Source organism: Lepidochelys olivacea (assembly GCF_965140295.1).
Source record: "Lepidochelys olivacea isolate rLepOli2 genome assembly, chromosome: 9".
Taxonomy (NCBI): Eukaryota; Metazoa; Chordata; order Testudines; family Cheloniidae; genus Lepidochelys; species Lepidochelys olivacea.
The window spans coordinates 2,199,428-2,218,921 of record NC_140419.1 but is presented as its reverse complement, the minus strand read 5'-3'; the positions used below and the strand labels follow the sequence as shown (position 1 = coordinate 2,218,921).

The 19,494-nt window shown below is 45.1% G+C and overlaps 1 protein-coding gene across 1 annotated transcript in view; it reads right to left on the bottom strand.

The window, feature by feature from the left end:
* ATP13A4 (ATPase 13A4) overlaps nucleotides 1-17,314 on the bottom strand; it is a 66,948-nt gene extending 49,634 nt beyond the window's left edge. Inside the window, exons 1-3 of the mRNA XM_084638782.1 lie at nucleotides 17,080-17,314; nucleotides 4,726-4,899; nucleotides 1,920-2,057 (exon numbers count right to left, since the gene is read on the bottom strand). Coding sequence (XP_084494908.1) covers nucleotides 1,920-2,057; nucleotides 4,726-4,899; nucleotides 17,080-17,160 — 393 coding nt within the window. The 5' untranslated portion in view covers nucleotides 17,161-17,314. The remainder of the gene's footprint in view (nucleotides 1-1,919; nucleotides 2,058-4,725; nucleotides 4,900-17,079) is intronic.
* Nucleotides 17,315-19,494: the final 2,180 nt, after the last annotated feature.

The following is a 19,494-nucleotide window of genomic DNA, read 5'->3' as shown; positions in this document are numbered from 1 at the left end:
TAGGGCCCGGTCCCATGAGACGTTGCACACTTGAATGGGAGAGGAAAGGGCTCAGCTCCTTGCAGAATCAAACTGTAACATTACAGTAACTCTCCATTGCAATAAATAGTTTAGAAGGCACGGCGATTTTATACTGGCTTTTAGGAAGGGGCCTGTGACCTGGGATTAGAGGATTATGCTATTTGCTCTTGGCCGCTTTGAAAACTTGTTTGTCTACTTAAATGTTTTGACGGATATGCAAGATTTGCTGAAAGGCTCTGTTATTTGAGGACTATGGGGGGTTTAAAACATGATTAATTCCATCCCCTGAAGAATGTTATGAGTCACTCTCCACTTTCGCACTATGCCTGTGGGTTGAAGTAACTGGCACTAAATTTACATATGGATGTTTATATATTCCCAGGAGAAATAAAGCTTTGTTCAGGCCCAGTTAAGGGTGTAAAACTGTATCAGTAGCTTTGGCTAGAAACCTTATTGGAGACATCAAAATAAATGCTAACAAGTCAGGAATGTAGTTACTGAAGATGCATATAACTTCTGCATGGGACTCCCAGCCCTGTGGCCTAGGGGCTAGGAGAAAAGGCTGGCAATCAAGAGACTGGACTTCTAGTTTCAGGGATTACACTGATTTACTGTATGACCTTGGGCATGTCATTTAACTTCTCAAGGTGATACTTGCCCTATCTGTAAAATGGGGATAATGGCGCTTACACACATCTATAGAGGGCTTTTAGATCTCCTCAAATCAATAACTCACCTACCATCTCCCCAGACTCATAGACTCATAGATATTAAGGTGAGAAGGGACCATTATGATCATTTAGTCTGACCTTCTGCACAACGCAGGCCACAGAATCTCACCCACCCACTCCTGCGATAAACCTCTCACCTATGTCTGAGCTATTGAAGTCTTCCTTGGCTTGGTTCTCCAAATTGTGTTTGAACCGTTTGCAGAGGGAAGGAAGGATAAGGCCTTAGTAGGGGCAGTTGGGTATGTAGTATCCTACCTCGGAATAACGGTTGTAAAATGCAGTTTGGTGCAGCCAAAGGCAAAAAACTGAAATGTTTTCCAGAGCCAGGGACAGAGCGCAGCCATCCTGGGGCGAGGGGATGAAATAGCAGCACCGAGCGAGGGAGGAGACCAGGAAATCTCCAATTTCATTCACTCTTCAATCTTCTCAGCTAGTGCCGTACACTGGGCCACCAGCTGAAGTCTGGGGTGAAGTCTGGGGTCAGGATCTTGCTCCCACTCCCTGTGTTCACTGTGGTGTGGAAGCTCAGCTATTCAGTCACTTACAGCCAGTTTCTCCTCTAATGCCAGGAGCAGCCTATAAACCAGTCTGTTAATTCCTGCGCCAGGGCTGGGGCTTCTGGGGCGCTTACAGCAAGATGCTTCTTGGAGGGTTCTCCACCCCATCTCTTCCCTCCTTCCTCCTCCTCTCCTTTGTAATACTGATGCAGCACCTCCCTCAGAAGGAATGACAGGTCTTCTTTCCCCTCCTCCTTTTTAGTGGGGGAGGCAGGAATGGCCTTCCCCCCAGAGAGTGAGGGAGAGGGCCTGGCTGACAGGTCTTTTCCCAGAGAAAGCCAGTAGAGTACCCTGATCTTCACTCAGCTAGCTCTACCTGTTGACCACGGCACTCATGCAGCTGCAGGCTTCTTAATTCCATGTTAAATTCAGGCATGTCTCACAAACAGGTTTCAACCTGTCACACACACACACACACCCCGCACACACACACACATATTTTTATTTATTTATTTGTTTGTTTGTTTTGCATGTCCCCAAAGCAGCCTCTGATTACTGCAAAGGACTCTGGGGCATGTCTCAGGTGGCCCGCATGCAAGTCTTTGCATGTGGAGTCATGATAAGAACATGTTAACTCCTGTTATATGAATCATGTTTTAAAGTCACTTACTTTTAAATCTGGTTTCATTATGGCTTTGTTTATGATGGAGTTTTCATCAGCAATGATTGGATAATCTGATCTAAACTTGTTCAGTGCAGACACAGAGATCCATGTCACCTTCTTCCGGGAATAAATCTGAAATTCATCCTAGAGAAACAGAAACCAGAAGCCATCATAAATTTGCACAAAGAAATCCTGCACATAGTTGAGGTCCTGAAAGCATGTTTATTACAGTCCCTGGCTTAGAGAATGATAACGCTGAACTGTAATGGGCCTGCTTCTCAGCTGCTTTAAATCCGCATAGCTCCATTGTCCTCTGTTAAACTATGCTAATTTACACCAGCCAAAGATCTGGCCTGGAACTGGAACATTCAGCATGAAAAGTGGGGTTTCACTTTTCATTGTCTAAGGCTTTATTAACAAGAACAAAGGTTAAAGAAGGTTTTAGACTGTACAGGACTTGCATTTGTTTTTCACACGCTTCTCTTTGAGCATTTGATTCTGGTGAGCAGAATGCTGTCTGACATTTATATTTGATTGACATTTCAGAGTTGATAGACAATACCGTGTCGATCATGCAGTGTCACAGACGTTCTCCTTTTCTTCTTACTGTGCCTGGGCTTTTCAGGGGCTTTCTAAGCAAAACAGTCCCACCCTCCGGACATGCAGTAAAGACATGCAGTGTTCCTGTTCCCTGTCTGAGTATCCTGAGCAGGGGGTGGGGAAGGAATGGATCGAAGGGAGGTGGAAGGGAAGGAATGTATTCCAGAAATCCCATGTTGTACAAGAGCAGCCCCTTCCCCTATGGGGCTGTGCTCCTGGACCCATGAAAGTGTGGATCTCACATCCTTGCCCTGGATTCACCCTTAGGGACCATAGTGGGTTATTTGGATTAGTTGTGGAGGCCCCTCTTTTGTGTACAGGGGTTGCAGAGACCCTCCTTCATGGCCACTCTGCCCACTCACCATGCAGCCCTGTTGCAGGGCTGAAGTGGTATGGAGGGCGTTGGGCAACATAAAACATATCATGCTGTAGGCCAAGGATTCTTGACCTGAGGATTGTGATCACCCTGCCCTTCCCATAGTGGAAGGTGGTTCTCAGCTAGGTGGGAGGGAGGCTCAAAGAAGAATGGGGAGGGGATGGAGAAGGCTGAGTACCACTCTTGTAAGCAAAGATAGAGGAGTAATGGTGACATCCTCCAGCAACCTCAAAATGTAGATAATAAATTATCTAGAAAATATGAGTAACCTAAAGTAATGGAAGGTGAGCAAATATCAGTGTCCAAAGCATTCAACTCACATGTGAATACAAACTCTGGTATTTGCATGGAAATCTGTCCTCCCTGCAACACTTAGTTAAGATGCAGAACCAGGTAAATAACATTAATAGAAAGCCAGTTGCTTCATTAAAATTAGGAAAACCAACAAAAAGAATAAAAGGTTATGGCCCTTTCATCACTGTCGATGAAGCTAATACGCCAGCCCTGCAGTTGAGCTAGGAGGCAGAAAAGAAGAGAAGGGCTCACAGTTTGTCCAGGATTGAAACATTCTTTGATAGTCAATGTGTCAGCTAACCAGCCTCTGTGGTGATGAGCTGTAAACCCGTCACAGTGAAGCTGATGATAAATTATGAATGCTGATTGGATAAGCTGAAGAAGAGAAATCCCCCTTCCCATCCAATGACAGCAACCTAATCAGATAAACGCTAAAACACAAAAGTGCCGTTTTGATGCAAAGAACCCAGGAAGGAGCTTTTAAATTGTCTGCTGCCCAAGGCACACTTTGACAAAGGCCCCTGATAACAAGAATGTTAGATATTATTCAATCCTTGTTTAATTACATAAAGGCTAATTTAAAATCTCGTTTGTTTGGAAAGTACTTGGCATGGCAAATCCATTTAAAATGACACATGAGAACCCATAATTACAAATGCAAGATGAGCTTGGGATTAAAAAGGCAAGATTAGACCTCAAACCTCAAAAGAATATTCAGGCTCAGATTTAATTCGGAGTGAAGTTTTGGGTTGTTTCTTGTTGGTTATTGGTGGCATACATGACACAAAGTTGGGGTTAATGGGGACAGTGCAGTTCCCAGTGGACAAGAATCCAGCTAATAAAACCTCCATTCTAACAGCCTGGATGGCCCTCTCATCAGAGGGAGCAAGGACTGACTGGACATGGAGCATGAGCTCCCCTTCCGTCCCTAGAGATGGTCCCTTTGTGTCAGAGTTGAAGCACATTGGCAGGCAGCAATATGGAGCCACAGCTGCACCTGTGCTGTGGGTAACCAGGGGGTTTCAGTCTCCAGTTCTGTCAGCTCAGCATTCTTGAGATCTGAGAAAGGTTTTGAATGGCCACAACTCCACCCAAACTCCATCACGAACATCAGTGGGGAGGGACAGACCCACATGGAGGCTGAAATGGGGAGGAGTAGACATCTTGGACACCATCCAAAGAGAAGACTCAGATAAAAGACAGCTAAGATTCTGGAGCATAGTTCTGTGGCATTGGGTGAGCAAAGGGTAGATTCCCTAGCAAATGCCACAGTCATGGAATCACAAGATACATGGGGCCTCTCCCTACATTATTGTGAAGCATCCTGTCCATGTGGCTGATGCTCTCTACTCCACATGCATTGTATGTATCTTGTAAAGCACTTTGGGGTCCTTTAGATGAAAGTTGCACACTGTACATTGTTGTTATTTTTATTATTTTATTCAGCATCGGCAGTGTGAGAGATCCAGCCTACATGGATTCCCTCTACTTCCTATTATCTATGTGTTAGCAAGTAATTTACAAAGGAAAATGGGCACCCACTGTTGTTCTGAGCAATGTGACGTCTGCTTCTTGCAAGTTGCAGGGGATGCAGTTTGCCCACACATCCCATGCTGGTTTCCAGTAAAACACAAGCCGGAGAACCCCACAGGACAAAATGTATCCAGCAATGCACATGGCTTTCCGGCAGCCCTGGGTTTTGTAGCCAAATATCTCCTGTTGAGCAAAGAAAAAGAAAAGGTAATGAGAAGCATTTTATTTAAAGAAAATGTTGAGAACACAACATTATCCTTTCATCCAGAACTCTGTGAATGCCCCCGGAGTTAAAAGGCGGTGACTGGCATTGTGCTGTGAAACTCCCAGCCACAAAAAACTCACCTGGTTGCATGACAGCCTTAGGCCATATTTGTAGAAAACATGGAGGCCTGGATGGAACAATATTGAGCTTTAGGCTGGAGTCAGCAGCCCAGCCTCATGGCCTCTGCCCTTTCCAAGCGTAGGGGAATGATGGGCCGTTACCACCTTCCATTATGGTTCGAATGTTGGGGCTCTGAGTCTTGTTAACAGGCCATTATCTTAACCCATAATAATTAATAATCATCTTCAGCACTTGAAATTCAGTGCTGCCTTATCAGACCTGTTGCTCCATCTAGCAGTGATCCGGGTTCCCCCCATTTTGTCAAGCTGCCAAGAGAACTCCCAGGGAGAAGCAGAATCACTAACTCGGCCTCCTCTTCAACCTCTTCCAATTAACATCTGAACATGCTAAAACTAGAATGGTCCTTTCCGGGAGACACAGGATTTAAATACCAGGGTGAGAAATCATGAGGCTGACACCACATGCATGTTGTCCTGGTGTCTAAGACACTCCCTTGTGTTCTTACACCCATCTGAGCAGCCAGGAAGTCTATGGTTAAAATAAGTACTAAAGGAAAGGATAGATGCCCCGGGATGTTCCTGTATGGACAGCCAATTATAGTCATCCATTGTCATTTGGCAGCGGTTCCTCCCTGCTTTGAACATGCCGAGCTCCAGTGCCAGGTCATATGAGGCACTATGCACGTGTTTTCTCAAGCCTAAAATGATAACACAATAGAGGCAAGCAGAAGTGACTCCACCCAGTGTAATGCATTTTGGGAGGCAGTGATTTCTTCTTGCAGAATGTCAAGGTGGATCTGCCATTTGGGGTGCGTCCTGTGGCACTGTGAGTCAGTCAGGCTGTTTTTGGTAGCTTTGGGACAGGGGTGCTGTAAAGTATGCAGCAGATTGAGGCATCAAATGGCAAAACAGCAGGTGCTGCTCATCATCGATGACCCACAGAGATGGACATTAGAGGGGAGGTAGTCAGAGAACCATAGGGCGGGGGAAACTCTGCAGTTCATCTGCTCAGGAAGCCATTGAACCAAATACCATGACAGATAATCCTCAAGTGGCAGAGATCTGGCCACACCTAAGTACAAAGCACATTTCCAGGCCATTGTTGTCCCAGAACACCGGCCCACAGATAAAGCTCCTGACATTGTAGCTCTTAAAACACTTTATGGGTAAACATCATTATCCCTATTATACAGCTGAGACAGAGAAACACTAAGCACCAGTAGAGCCAGGAAAAGAATTCAGCTCCATGTCTTATCTTCTTCCCACAAGAGAAGTTCTGTGATGCTCTCAAGCTGCTGTAACATTGATAGTTTGTCCTGGCAGGGTGCATATTTTACCTTGTGGAAATGAGCACTGACATGGGTTCAGATCCAGTTGTTTGCACTTTGAGGCATCTGACATTCCTGAATTTGAATGTTAAGGAGTTACAAAGGAAAGTGAGAAGGGGGAAGATAAACATAGGACACCAACGTCTTCTCTTTCATTTCTGAGAGCAGGGCCCAAACTATGCAGCTGGGATCCAGATTCAGATCCAAAGTGATGCTTTCCTAAAGTTTGAAAAGGTCTGGAGAAGAGATTCTGGTTCAAGTCCAAAGATAAACCTAGCTGGTTAAGTTTGGATCCAGATCCTAGTCTGAACTTTCCCAGGGTTCAAGGGTAGGGGTGGTTGGGTTGAACCCATCTTTATTTTGATTTAGAATAAAATATTCCATTTCTTTTGCAGAAGAGGTTAGTGATGATGTTGGCTGATGATTCATCAAAGCCCTAGTTTGCTGGACCAGAGCCATTATACAGGTTTAATAAAAGATAGTTTATAAGTAAATAGCTCTAACCTGAAATGGGCAAGTGATGCCATACTCACAAACCACCTCCAGCAGTATTTGTTTCTTAGTTTTGAAAGTTAATTGACTAAGGGAAATTCTTGACACTTTTTTTCTTGCATTGCTATAATTCAAAAACAGCAAAATGCATGTTTTTTTTCTGATTTGTGGAGAAGAAAATGTCACCTCTGGGCTGAGCACCTGCCATGCTTTAGCCCGGAAGCGATATAGCCCAGGAGCTTTGCAGAAAAGGATCTGGGGTTACAGTGGGTCACACACTAAATATGAGTCAACAATGTAACGCTGTTGCAAAAAAAGTGAACACCATTCTGGGATGTATTAGCAAGAGTGCTGTAAGCAAGACACGAGAAGTAATTCTTCTACTCTACTGAAAACACTCGTAAGACCTCAGCTGGAGTATTGTGTCCAGTTCTGGGGGCCACACTTAGGAAAAGATGTGGACAATTTGGAGAAAGTCCGGAGGAGATTAACAAAAATTATTAAAGGTCTAGAAAACATGACCTACGAGGAAAGATTAAAAAGATTGGGTTTGTTTAGTCTGGAGATGAGAAAAACTGAGGGGGGCCATGCGACGAAGTGGGGATTTTCCCTTCTTATGTTGTATGTGAACCTTTGTGAGTCTTACTCTTTTGCATGAATGTGTGTGTGTGCTTCAGTTTCCCTGTGTATTGCACCAATGTCTGGGTGGTGGGCATAAGGGGGTGTGACTTTTGCGGAGGCTGCTCCAGCTGCCTGCACCGATGCTATAGCTGCCCCTTCGTAACCTGAGACCCAGGAGTGGGATGCAACCACGTGACTCATGGCCCAGGAAGCGAGATAAAGGCCGGAGGAGAAGCAACGGGCAGGGCAGGGGCTAGGCAGCTGGAAGTGAATCAGTCTCAGCTGGTTTGGGGCATAGGGGGAGGACCAGAGCCCTGGCTCTGGGCTCCCCTCCCCACAAGATAGACTTGGCTGAATTTACAATTCCATTTTGAGACTTCTCAGTTAGTACACATTAAGTGGATTAAAAACTGGCTATGTTAATTTTATATGGGTCTAGTATTTAATCAGAATCATAGAATATCAGGGTTGGAAGGGACCTCAGGAGGTCATCTAGTCCAACCCCCTGCTTAAAGCAGGACCAATCCCCAATTTTTGCCCCAGATCCCTAAATGGGCCCCTCAAAGATTGAGCTCACAACCCTAGGTTTAGCAGGCCAAAGCTCAAACCACAGTACCATGTCAAACACCTTACAGAAGTCAAGTATATTATGTTAACACTATTACCTTTAGCAACCAAAATTGTAATCTCATAAAAAAAAATGTTAGTTTGACAGGTTCTGTTTTCCACAAATCCATGCTGATTTGCATTGCTTACATTACCTTCCTTTAATTCTTTATTAATTGAATCCCATTATCTTGTCCAGATCGATGTCAGGCTGACAGGCCAATCATTAGCTGGGTCCCCCTGTTTACCTTTTTAAAAAAACTAGCACAGCATTAGCTTTCTTCCAGTCTTCTGGAACTTCCCCAGTGCTCCAAGACTGATTGAAAATCAACATTAGTTGTCTAGTGAGTTCTTCAGCTACTCATCTCTTTTAAACTCTTGGATGAAAGTTATCTGGACCTGCTGATTTTAAAATGTCTAACTTTTGTAGCTGCTGTTTAACATCTGAGATTCTAGTGGAATTGTCAAAATCTGATAAGTCACAATCTGGGTACAACCACAAGAGAAGCTGTACTGTAGACAGGGTCTAAGGCCAGTTGTATTAATTTAGATGGAATAGGTGGGCCCAAAGAGTCAAAGGAGATAACATAACCCTTTCACTGTCCAACATTAAACCATTTTAAACAAGGTTCAGGGTTTGGTATACAGAGACTTCAGCCTGCCTGGCTGCATGGCAAATGCCATTAAAAATCTTTTAAACTTTTTTTATTAAAGATACAGAAAAGAAGGAAAAAAATTAAACCATTTGAAATGTAACGTATTGAATAAGGTTTTCATTTTAACAACAACCCTTGTTCCCTTTCCTTTTAGCTGGAGAGTTTTTAAAAGTGGGGGGACCACTTTGTTTGATAGTTATTGGGAGTGGACCACATACACCCTGACTGAATTGGCCTTGTCATCACTGGTTCTCCACTTGTAAGGTAACTCCCTTCTCTTCTTGTGCCAGTGTATAGTTATGCTTGTATCTGTAATGTTCATTCCATGCATCTGAAGAAGTGGGTTTTTTACCCACGAAAGCTTATGCCCAAATAAATTGGTTAGGCTTTAAGGTGCCACCGGACTCCTCGCTGTTTTAGCTGCATCTTGGGTGCCTAAAAACCTTTGATGCCAGGCCCGTACTTTAAGAACAGAATTTCAGACAGGAAGTCCATGGTGGAAGTAGAACCCAGGTCTTTCAGGGCTCACTCCCTATCCAGCAGACCAGCCTCTCTCTCTGCTGCATGCTGAAAAAAATGACAGATGGGAGCAAAACCAAGGCGGCCAATTCTCTGAGACTCCTGCAAATAGTCCCAGGATGGATGTCATGGTTGACAGCATGAAAAGCAGCACAGAGGTCAGGAAGGCTGGAGAAAGAGAGACAGATGAGAGGAGATCATTTAACTCCCATTGGTGGCAGGTTCTGCCCCAGGCTGGGTCATAGAGCAATGGCTGCTGGGCAATTTTAACTGAAAACCATTTTGTTCGGTCATTTTTTGTTCTGAGTTTGAGAAAAGGAAGGAACGAGAAAGTGTCATGTAAGTATCAGATTTATTTATGCCTCAAATTCTTAGGGTTTCAGCTGTGTTCAGGCCAATTACAGAACAAAGAACAGAAACTGCATCCACAGAGTCCATAAAGTCTATGATTATTGTCATGATAACACCCCTCCAGCCATAGGGAGGAAGGGAGAGAGGCAGCTGGGGGTGTTAGTGGGTTATAGATTATTGTAATAAGCCATAAAGCCAGTGTCTACATTCAGTCTATGATTTTTTCATATCCCGCAAAGTTATGAGTGTAAACTCCCAGTCACATCTTTTGAAAGTGTTATGCAGATTTCCTGAAATATGTGTTAACCACTTAGGCTAAATAATGATTACTTTGCTACTGCAAAGAAAGTGAATCCTGAGTGTCTCTGGATTAAGTTTAGAAGTGTGTGCAACAAGAGTGATGTAGTGGTGGGAGTCTGCTATAGACCACCGGACCAGGGGGATGAGGTGGATGAGGCTTTCTTCCGGCAGCTCACGGAAGCTACTAGATCGCATGCCCTGATTCTCATGGGTGACTTTAATTTTCCTGATATCTGCTGGGAGAGCAATACAGCGGTGCATAGACAATCCAGGAAGTTTTTGGAAAGCGTAGGGGACAATTTCCTGGCGCAAGTGCTAGAGGAGCCAACTAGGGGGGGTGCTTTTCTTGACCTGCTGCTCACAAACCGGGTAGAATTAGTGGGGGAAGCAAAAGTGGATGGGAATCTGGGAGGCAGTGACCATGAGTTGGTTGAGTTCAGGATCCTGACGCAGGGAACAAAGGTAAGCAGCAGGATACGGACCCTGGACTTCAGGAAAGCAGACTTCGACTCCCTCAGGGAACGGATGGCCAGGATCCCCTGGGGGACTAACTTGAAGGGGAAAGGAGTCCAGGAGAGCTGGCTGTATTTCAAGGAATCCCTGTTGAGGTTACAGGGACAAACCATCCCGATGAGTCGAAAGAATAGTAAATATGGCAGGCGACCAACTTGGCTTAATGGTGAAATCCTAGCGGATCTTAAACATAAAAAAGAAGCTTACAAGAAGTGGAAGGTTGGACATATGACCAGGGAAGAGTATAAAAATATTGCTCGGGCATGTAGGAATGTTATCAGGAGGGCCAAATCGCACCTGGAGCTGCAGCTAGCCAGAGATGTCAAGAGTAACAAGAAGGGTTTCTTCAGGTATGTTGGCAACAAGAAGAAAGCCAAGGAATGTGTGGGCCCCTTACTGAATGAGGGAGGCAACCTAGTGACAGAGGATGTGGAAAAAGCTAATGTACTCAATGCTTTTTTTGCCTCTGTTTTCACTAACAAGGTCAGCTCCCAGACTGCTGCGCTGGGCATCACAAAATGCGGAAGAGATGGCCAGCCCTCTGTGGAGATAGAGGCGGTTAGGGACTATTTAGAAAAGCTGGACGTGCACAAGTCCATGGGGCCGGACGAGTTGCATCCGAGAGTGCTGAAGGAATTGGCGGCTGTGATTGCAGAGCCACTGGCCATTATCTTTGAAAACTCGTGGCGAACCGGGGAAGTCCCGGATGACTGGAAAAAGGCTAATGTAGTGCCAATCTTTAAAAAAGGGAAGAAGGAAGATCCTGGGAACTACAGGCCAGTCAGCCTCACCTCAGTCCCTGGAAAAATCATGGAGCAGGTCCTCAAAGAATCAATCCTGAAGCACTTGCATGAGAGGAAAGTGATCAGGAACAGCCAGCATGGATTCACCAAGGGAAGGTCATGCCTGACTAATCTAATCGCCTTTTATGATGAGATTACTGGTTCTGTGGATGAAGGGAAAGCAGTGGATGTATTGTTTCTTGACTTTAGCAAAGCTTTTGACACGGTCTCCCATAGTATTCTTGTCAGCAAGTTAAGGAAGTATGGGCTGGATGAATGCACTATAAGGTGGGTAGAAAGCTGGCTAAATTGTCGGGCTCAACGGGTAGTGATCAATGGCTCCATGTCTAGTTGGCAGCCGGTATCAAGTGGAGTGCCCCAGGGGTCGGTCCTGGGGCCGGTTTTATTCAATATCTTCATAAATGATCTGGAGGATGGTGTGGATTGCACTCTCAGAAAATTTGCGGATGATACTAAACTGGGAGGAGTGGTAGATACGCTGGAGGGGAGGGATAGGATACAGAAGGACCTAGACAAATTGGAGGATTGGGCCAAAAGGAATCTGATGAGGTTCAATAAGGATAAGTGCAGGGTCCTGCACTTAGGACGGAAGAACCCAATGCACAGCTACAGACTAGGGACCGAATGGCTAGGCAGCAGTTCTGCAGAAAAGGACCTAGGGGTGACAGTGGACGAGAAGCTGGATATGAGTCAGCAGTGTGCCCTTGTTGCCAAGAAGGCCAATGGCATTTTGGGATGTATAAGTAGGGGCATAGCGAGCAGATCGAGGGACGTGATCGTTCCCCTCTATTCGACATTGGTGAGGCCTCATCTGGAGTACTGTGTCCAGTTTTGGGCCCCACACTTCAAGAAGGATGTGGATAAATTGGAGAGAGTCCAGCGAAGGGCAACAAAAATGATTAGGGGACTGGAACACATGAGTTATGAGGAGAGGCTGAGGGAGCTGGGATTGTTTAGCCTGCAGAAGAGAAGAATGAGGGGGGATTTGATAGCTGCTTTCAACTACCTGAAAGGGGGTTCCAAAGAGGATGGCTCTAGACTGTTCTCAATGGTAGCAGATGACAGAACGAGGAGTAATGGTCTCAAGTTGCAGTGGGGGAGGTTTAGATTGGATATTAGGAAAAACTTTTTCACTAAGAGGGTGGTGAAACACTGGAATGCGTTACCTAGGGAGGTGGTAGAATCTCCTTCCTTAGAGGTTTTTAAGGTCAGGCTTGACAAAGCCCTGGCTGGGATGATTTAACTGGGAATTGGTCCTGCTTTGAGCAGGGGGTTGGACTAGATGACCTTCTGGGGTCCCTTCCAACCCTGATATTCTATGATTCTATGATTCTATGATTCTAATACTTAACATCAATGGGTGAGCATTCGCTAAAGGTTAAAGCAGGTGACTATGGCCCAGGGCCCCTGGATTCTCTCCGTGGCCCTGCTACTGACTTATTGTTGGACCAAGCATGAGTCATTTGCTCCCTCTGTGCCTCAGTCTACCTATCAGTAAACTAAGTCTCGCAATAGTGTTATGAGGCTTTACCAATTAATCTAAAGCTGTCAGGCTTGCTGCTGTTGCCAGAAACTTTGCTTATACAGAGAACAGATTTGTTGGAAGCGAGAAGCAGAATTTGTTGTTAATCATTTCCCATCACCGCTCCCTCCTGTCAAGGATTATTTACACAATTGTCATGTAAACCACTGTTATTTGTGGCTAAAATAACATTTTTTTTTCCAAGTGACCTGTAAAGCGGAAGGTAAATGTAAATGCCAAGCAAATTCTTGTATCAGTCTTCTCTTCAGGGCAGAAACTGGCCTTACCAAACCGTGAGGAGCCCAAACATCTGCAATCGAGTATTGCAGTTCTGTCAATCCCATCACCAGGTTTTTTCTGCTTTGACAGCAGGATGGTAACCTGAGAGCAACAGTTTAAAAGTGCTGTTCCTATAACAACAGGTAATAGGATTAGATTTGAAAGACAGGTTGAAGGACTCACAAGGAATCTAATAGTGGAGTCTATAAGAACTAGGAACTCTTTCATAAGGGTCTGCTCCAGTTCCCAGTCAATAGTAAAACTACCAGTCACTCCAGTGGAAATAGGATTGGGCCTTTCAGTGTCCATCTTGTGCGAGGATTTAAATATTTCTATGTCAAAGGATAGAAAGCTACAGGGCCAAATACTGGTCCCAGCTCTAGCCCCTTTCCACCATTCCGGGAATGCAAAGGGGTCAAAGCTCCCCTAGTAAAGCAGCTAAGGATCCCTCCAATATGAAGGATTGCTTTGGTGGGTAGATTGCTGATGTACCTGACTCTACATCATCCCCTTCAAAACTTTACCACAGCGATTCATAGATTCCAAGACCAGAAGGGAACATTGTGATCACTCAAGGGTACATGTACCCTTGAGGGTACACAGAGGTCTTCCAGGGGGTACATCAACTCATCTAGAGATTTGCCTAGTTTTACAACAGGCTCCATAAAAAGCACTAGCGAAGTCAGGACAAACTAAAATTTCATACAGACAATGACTTGTTTCTACTGCTCTCTATACTATCCACTGAAATGTAAGTACAATATTTATATTCCAATTGATTTCTTTTATAATTATATCGTAAACATAAGAAAGTAAGTGATTTTTTTCAGTAATAGTGGGCTGTGACACTTTTGTATTTTTAAGTCTGATTTTGTAAGCAAGTAGGTTTTAAGTGAGGTGAAACTTGGGGGTATGTAAGACAAATCATAAGAATGGCCAGGCTGAGTCAGACCAAAGGTCAATCTAGCCCAGTATCCTGTCTTCCGACAGTGGCCGATCCCAGGTGCATCAGAGGGAAAGAACAGAACAGGGAATCACCAAGTGATCCATCCCCTGTCACCCATTCCCTGCTTCTGGCAAACAGGGGCTAGGGACACCGTCCGTGCCCATCCCGGCTAATAGCCACTGATGGACCTATCCTCCAGGAATTTATCTAATTCTTTATCAGACTTCTGAAAGGGGTACAGTAGTCTGGAAAGTTTGAGAGCTACTAATGTAGTCTGTCCTCCTGCATAGTACAGGCCATCCTCAAAATAATTCCTAGGGCAGATCAGTTACAAAAACATCCAATCTTGATTTCAAAATTAGCAGTGATGGAGAATCCACCATGACCCTGGGTAAATTGTTCCAATGGTTAGTTACCCTCATTGTTAAAAATGTACACCTTATATCCTGTGTGAATTTGTCTAGCTTATGCCTCGAGCCATTGCATCATGTTATACCCTTCCCTGCTAGATTGAAATCTCTTGAGTAAATATTTGTTCCCCATGCAGATACTTGGACTGTGATCAAGTCACCTCTCACCTTCTCTTTGTTATGCTGCATGGAGTAAGGTCTTTGAGTATATCTTAGTTGTATGTATGGTGGGGGAAATAGCTGGATTTTGTTGTGCTCTGACCATCCCTGGCTGATGTAATGGCTCTAGGAGGCTGTTTATAATCTGTTTGCCTGCTCTAAATTATGCCAGGAGTTGAATAAATCCATAGCCACCCTGGAGATCAGAGGGATGCAAAAGTAGCGTGCAGCCTTCTTTTCCCCCTCACCACCTGCTGTACACCAAGCAAAGCTCTGAACAATCTATTAAAACCACCTTTGATCAGCATCTCTTGAAAAAAGGATAATCCCTAAAACAAACCATCCCCTTTCCTAACCCACCCACCCACCAACCCTCTGCCAGGCAAATATTGTTCTGTAAAGACTCTTTTCCTTCCACTATCATTGTGAAAGGCGATTGGGTCTGCCAGATGCCCTGAAAGCCAACAAGCTCAGGCTCTGTGGGACCCCAGGGAAATGAACCTCAGCTTCTGAAAGATCCACTCCTGCCAGTCTTATTCAAGGAAGTAGGCTTTAGTCACACAAACAGTCCCATGATGGACACGAGGAAGGGTGGACAGCTCTTAAACATATGGGCATTGTCACTTGTGCCGTAGCTAGGGCAGCAAAGAGTGGACAACGCTGGACACGTCACCTTAGAAATGTTTCACATCCCTTCTCATTACTGCTCCCCACACAGCCTCCAACAAAGGTGGATAGAAAGTTTCTCTGAGAAATGAGATTATCTTCTCCAGTTTTCAAATGAGCCGTCAACATACTTTTAAACTGTCAATGGTATTTCAGTCTGAAACAACTGACGTCTGCACAATGTAAACAGGAACATTATTACACTCTTTACCAAAGAGTCAAGAAATGTGTGCCAATAATTTGATTCCGGAAGATTCAATTAATGCTAAAAACAAACTAAAAATGTAATTGTCAGGGATCCCCAGGATCAGTGCTCTGGGCCCAGCTTTAAAACGGTCTCTGGGAGGAGCCTGTCAGTGGGCCAGACCCCCTCTTCCTCCTGAGTAAGCCACGTAGCTTCACTGCCTCCTTAGACTGGCCCTCTGGGACCTTCTGCATTCCTGCTTCACATCCTGAGCTCTGAGTCCCCCTGAGACAGACCCCTGAGGGAGACTGGTACAATCTGAGGGAGCAATGCACTTGGACCAGTATCTGCAGTGACACTCAGCCAGCACTGTCAGACAGTAGGGTTTATTAGCTGACTACAACACAGTATAAGCAGTCCTTGGTTAGCCTACAGAAATGAAGGTTACAGCAGAGTCCATTCTGGTTAGCCCCGAGAGCCCAAAGCTCTGTCCCTCTGCTCCGTCACTTAGTCTGACCTGCTCTGTCAGATTCTCAGTTCCCCCGCCCCGCCGCCCCGCCTCCTCCAGCAGCCAACACTTAACTCCCACCTCACACACTCAGGCATTTGTTCCAGAGCTGGAAAAATGCTGCTTGGCTCCCTCCACAGAGGTGGCGCAATCCATAGTCTCGGTTGCCAGGTTTGAGTGTCCCGGTGGCTGAATTTGCCATTGTCTTCACGGATTCTCCAATGATACGGGGATTAAGGCCCACTTAGTCCCAGACAGTGCGGTGCCGCTCACACCTGTGTCCTAGCCTGCCCTGAGAGCAAACAGATCCTTTTCACCCACTAGGTAACCATGCAACATATAGGGGAAACAGAGGCACACAGCAGCTCCTCAAAATATCTCAGAAAATTCCCACTTTGTCACATTAATACAATTAGAATTTTTTGCAAGACCAGTGGAGGCATTTGTGGAGCCACTCTGCACAGCAGCCAATGGTTAAAAATGAGATGTTTTGTCCTGTTTTAGGCCCTAATCTTTCAATGAATCCATCCCTTTGTAGATTGTATACTCTTCAGAGCAGAGAAGGACCGCGTTTTCTCTTTGTCTGTTAAGTGGCATGCACCTGTATAGTGCTATGTAATCATCAGTCATTGTCTTTGAAGGCTGTGTGGAGAGCTCTTCTCTTGCCTCGGAGCGCTGCTCTCAGGGTCTGTCTACACTGCAGTTGGCCGTATGTCTGCAGCTCAGGTAGGCATCCCCGCCCTAGCTTTAGCCTAGCAACACAGCTAAACACAGCAGTGAAGATGTGGCGGTACAGGCTTCAACACAGGCTAAACAAGCCCACTGGAACCCTGGGTGCTTATTTGGATTAAGAGCCTATGCTGGAGTCCATGCTGCAGCACCTTCCCTGCTCGTTATCTGCGCTGGCTCGGTTAAAGCTAGGTGGGGTCTGCCTATCTGAGCTGGAATCAAACCTCTGAGGGTACTGCAGGCATCCCCTCCTTGCCAACTGATTAAAACTGATTCCACACAATTTCATTTCAATTTATTTTAATATTAATGAAGCCCTTGGTTACTGTCCAAAGCTAAACTCTGGGCTGTAGAATTTTGCTGTAGAACACACTAAGACTATTGTTCCAGGCTGAGAGAGGGATAAGAGGAAAGACAGTGACTTACCATTTCATTCTCCTCTCCCTTGCTGAGCAATGCATGGTGACTCCTGGCAAACTTTTCCCCCATGAAAAACTTTTCCCACATGAAAAACTTCAGACTTTTCCCCCAGGAGTCCTCTAAAACACCTTCAGGACAGATCTTCAGGGTTAGTGTCACTTCCTTGAACTGAAGTGATTAATTACCTTCCATGCTAAGGAACTCCTAAGTGCACACCTTGCTTATGACACGACCAGTATTCTGAGAAGACAGCTCCTCCCCATCTGTAGGGTTTGTTTTCAGGTGTATATGTCCCTCCTGTCGTCTCTTTGCTGTTTTTGTTAACTGAAGTTGCTGCTTGGAAGGAGACGTCCCACATACAAAGCCGGCTCAGGGTGGTGGAGGAAGAAAAAAGTTAGATCTGCTGAGTGTCTGCCATGACTTGACTTCCAATCACAGCTCCAGTTCTGCAGCAAGTACTGCTGGCAGGCAGCCTTAAGGGGAGGGCAAAAGGAGAATACTTCACCTTGAAAGATTATGGGATTTATTTGGGCTAGGGAGTGTGCCTGAGAGAGAAAAGCAGGCATCATTATTCTTCTATTACATACTTAGCAACCTGTTGAAACTAAGGGCTCAATCTTGATTACATGCTATTCAGTGGGAGAACCAGGACTGGGCCCTAACATTCCAAATCATGGCCCTCCTCTGTGCAGGTGGACCCAGAGTCTCACCATGCCAGTCAGCACGCAGGGTTGGGGCCCATATCGGGTTATCAGGGTTGTCATTATTTATTATTATGAATGCCAAAAGTGTTTCAGGTCTTACAGTGTAACTAGATGAAGCACTGGGCCCTGATCCTGCCACTGGGGACCCTGGAGTCCGGAGGGGCCCCACTGACTTCAGTGCTGCTCATGGGTGGATCTGACTGCAGCACTGGGGCCAAGCCGACGAAGCAGGCACGGGGGCAACACAGCAATTTGCCCCCTCCTTTCCCTTTGTCTCTTGGATGGTTTTAATTGTCAGACTTGCCTCTTCTTGCCCTTCCTTTGCCTTTTGACTTGCCCAACATTTCTTCTCAGTCATCTCGGTAACTCTCACTCATTTTAATTATTTGTCCTGCCCAGTGGTTTTTGGGTTTTTTTGGTTCTTTTCCTCTTCCTTGTTTTTATGTTTGTTTTAACAAGCAAAGGATCAGACACTGTGGTGATGACTACAGCATGGAAATAGAAGGAAATAGAGATAGGAACTGAGCCACAGAAAAACAAGCAAACACAACTCCTCTAATTATTGTAATACGGCTGAAACACTATGTAAGAATCAAGAGTTTCCCACGATATTTTATACTCACTAGTATTTTATTCTCATCTGAGATGGGCCCAAGAGAACCCCAAATCCAAATATCCCCAGCACTGGGCAAGTTCTGGCCCAATGTCACACTTCCTGAAGTGACCATGACCGGAAGATTCAGAGGAAGAAAAAGAGGAGAGGTGAAGAGACGGAGGCCAGTCCACATGGAAAAGTATCTGATGCTACCTGTGACAGATGGCAATTTCCTGCAATATGCTTGAAAAAAAACTTATTGAATTAAGTTTGTGTCTCTAGTGTCTTTTTGTATTAAATGCAAAGGTTATTTATTATTGGGAGCCAGGATTGTATGCAACCACTCTAAGGGACAGATGGGATGTGAACCCTAGGAAGTGTTATGATGTTCAAAGGACTACATTGACCAATGAGTCAGAAGAGTGGATTTTTGGGACAAACACTGTCAAGTGGTTTTCTTGGAAATCTCTAGAGGGAGGCGAATGCAAATTTCCATCTCCAGTTATGCAAAAACTCAGCTTTTTGAAGTTATGCCCTGAGGAGCGAACCACTGTGTGCTGATTACCTGTTCCTGGCATCTGAAGATCAAAGGCGCAAGCTGTATAAAGGAAAGATGGAACTATTCATGGATGTGCTGTTCTGAGCATAGGATGTTATGAACTTGTAAAGATAGAAAAATCCCCTGTGTGGGTTTGAAGGACTGACACCTACTGAGCCTTTGTTGGATGATCTCTGGTAAGCTTATCAGCATGCATCTAGGTTCTTGTATGGTTTCTAACGTTTTCTCTGTAATGCTTTTGTCTTGAGAACAAATGTACTTCCTTAAAAATTGCTGCATGGTAACATTCGAGTGCAGCTTGTTAAGCTGTTCATAGCCTCTGGCGGGAATGCAATGCACAGATGCTAGCATTTTAGGCAGTATGTCTTGTTATGGATATCCCAGTGTAGACTGTTCAGCCTGGAAATACCCCAGTCAGGAGGGGGAGAGAGATCCATGTCTCTGCCCAAGAAAGGTGATGTTTGGGGAGCTGGAAGCCTGAGAGTGGGTACCCTTGGCAGCCCACAGAATGGGAATACAGGTGCAGTCCCCCTGAACTGTTATACTGCCACCAATGTTTGCCA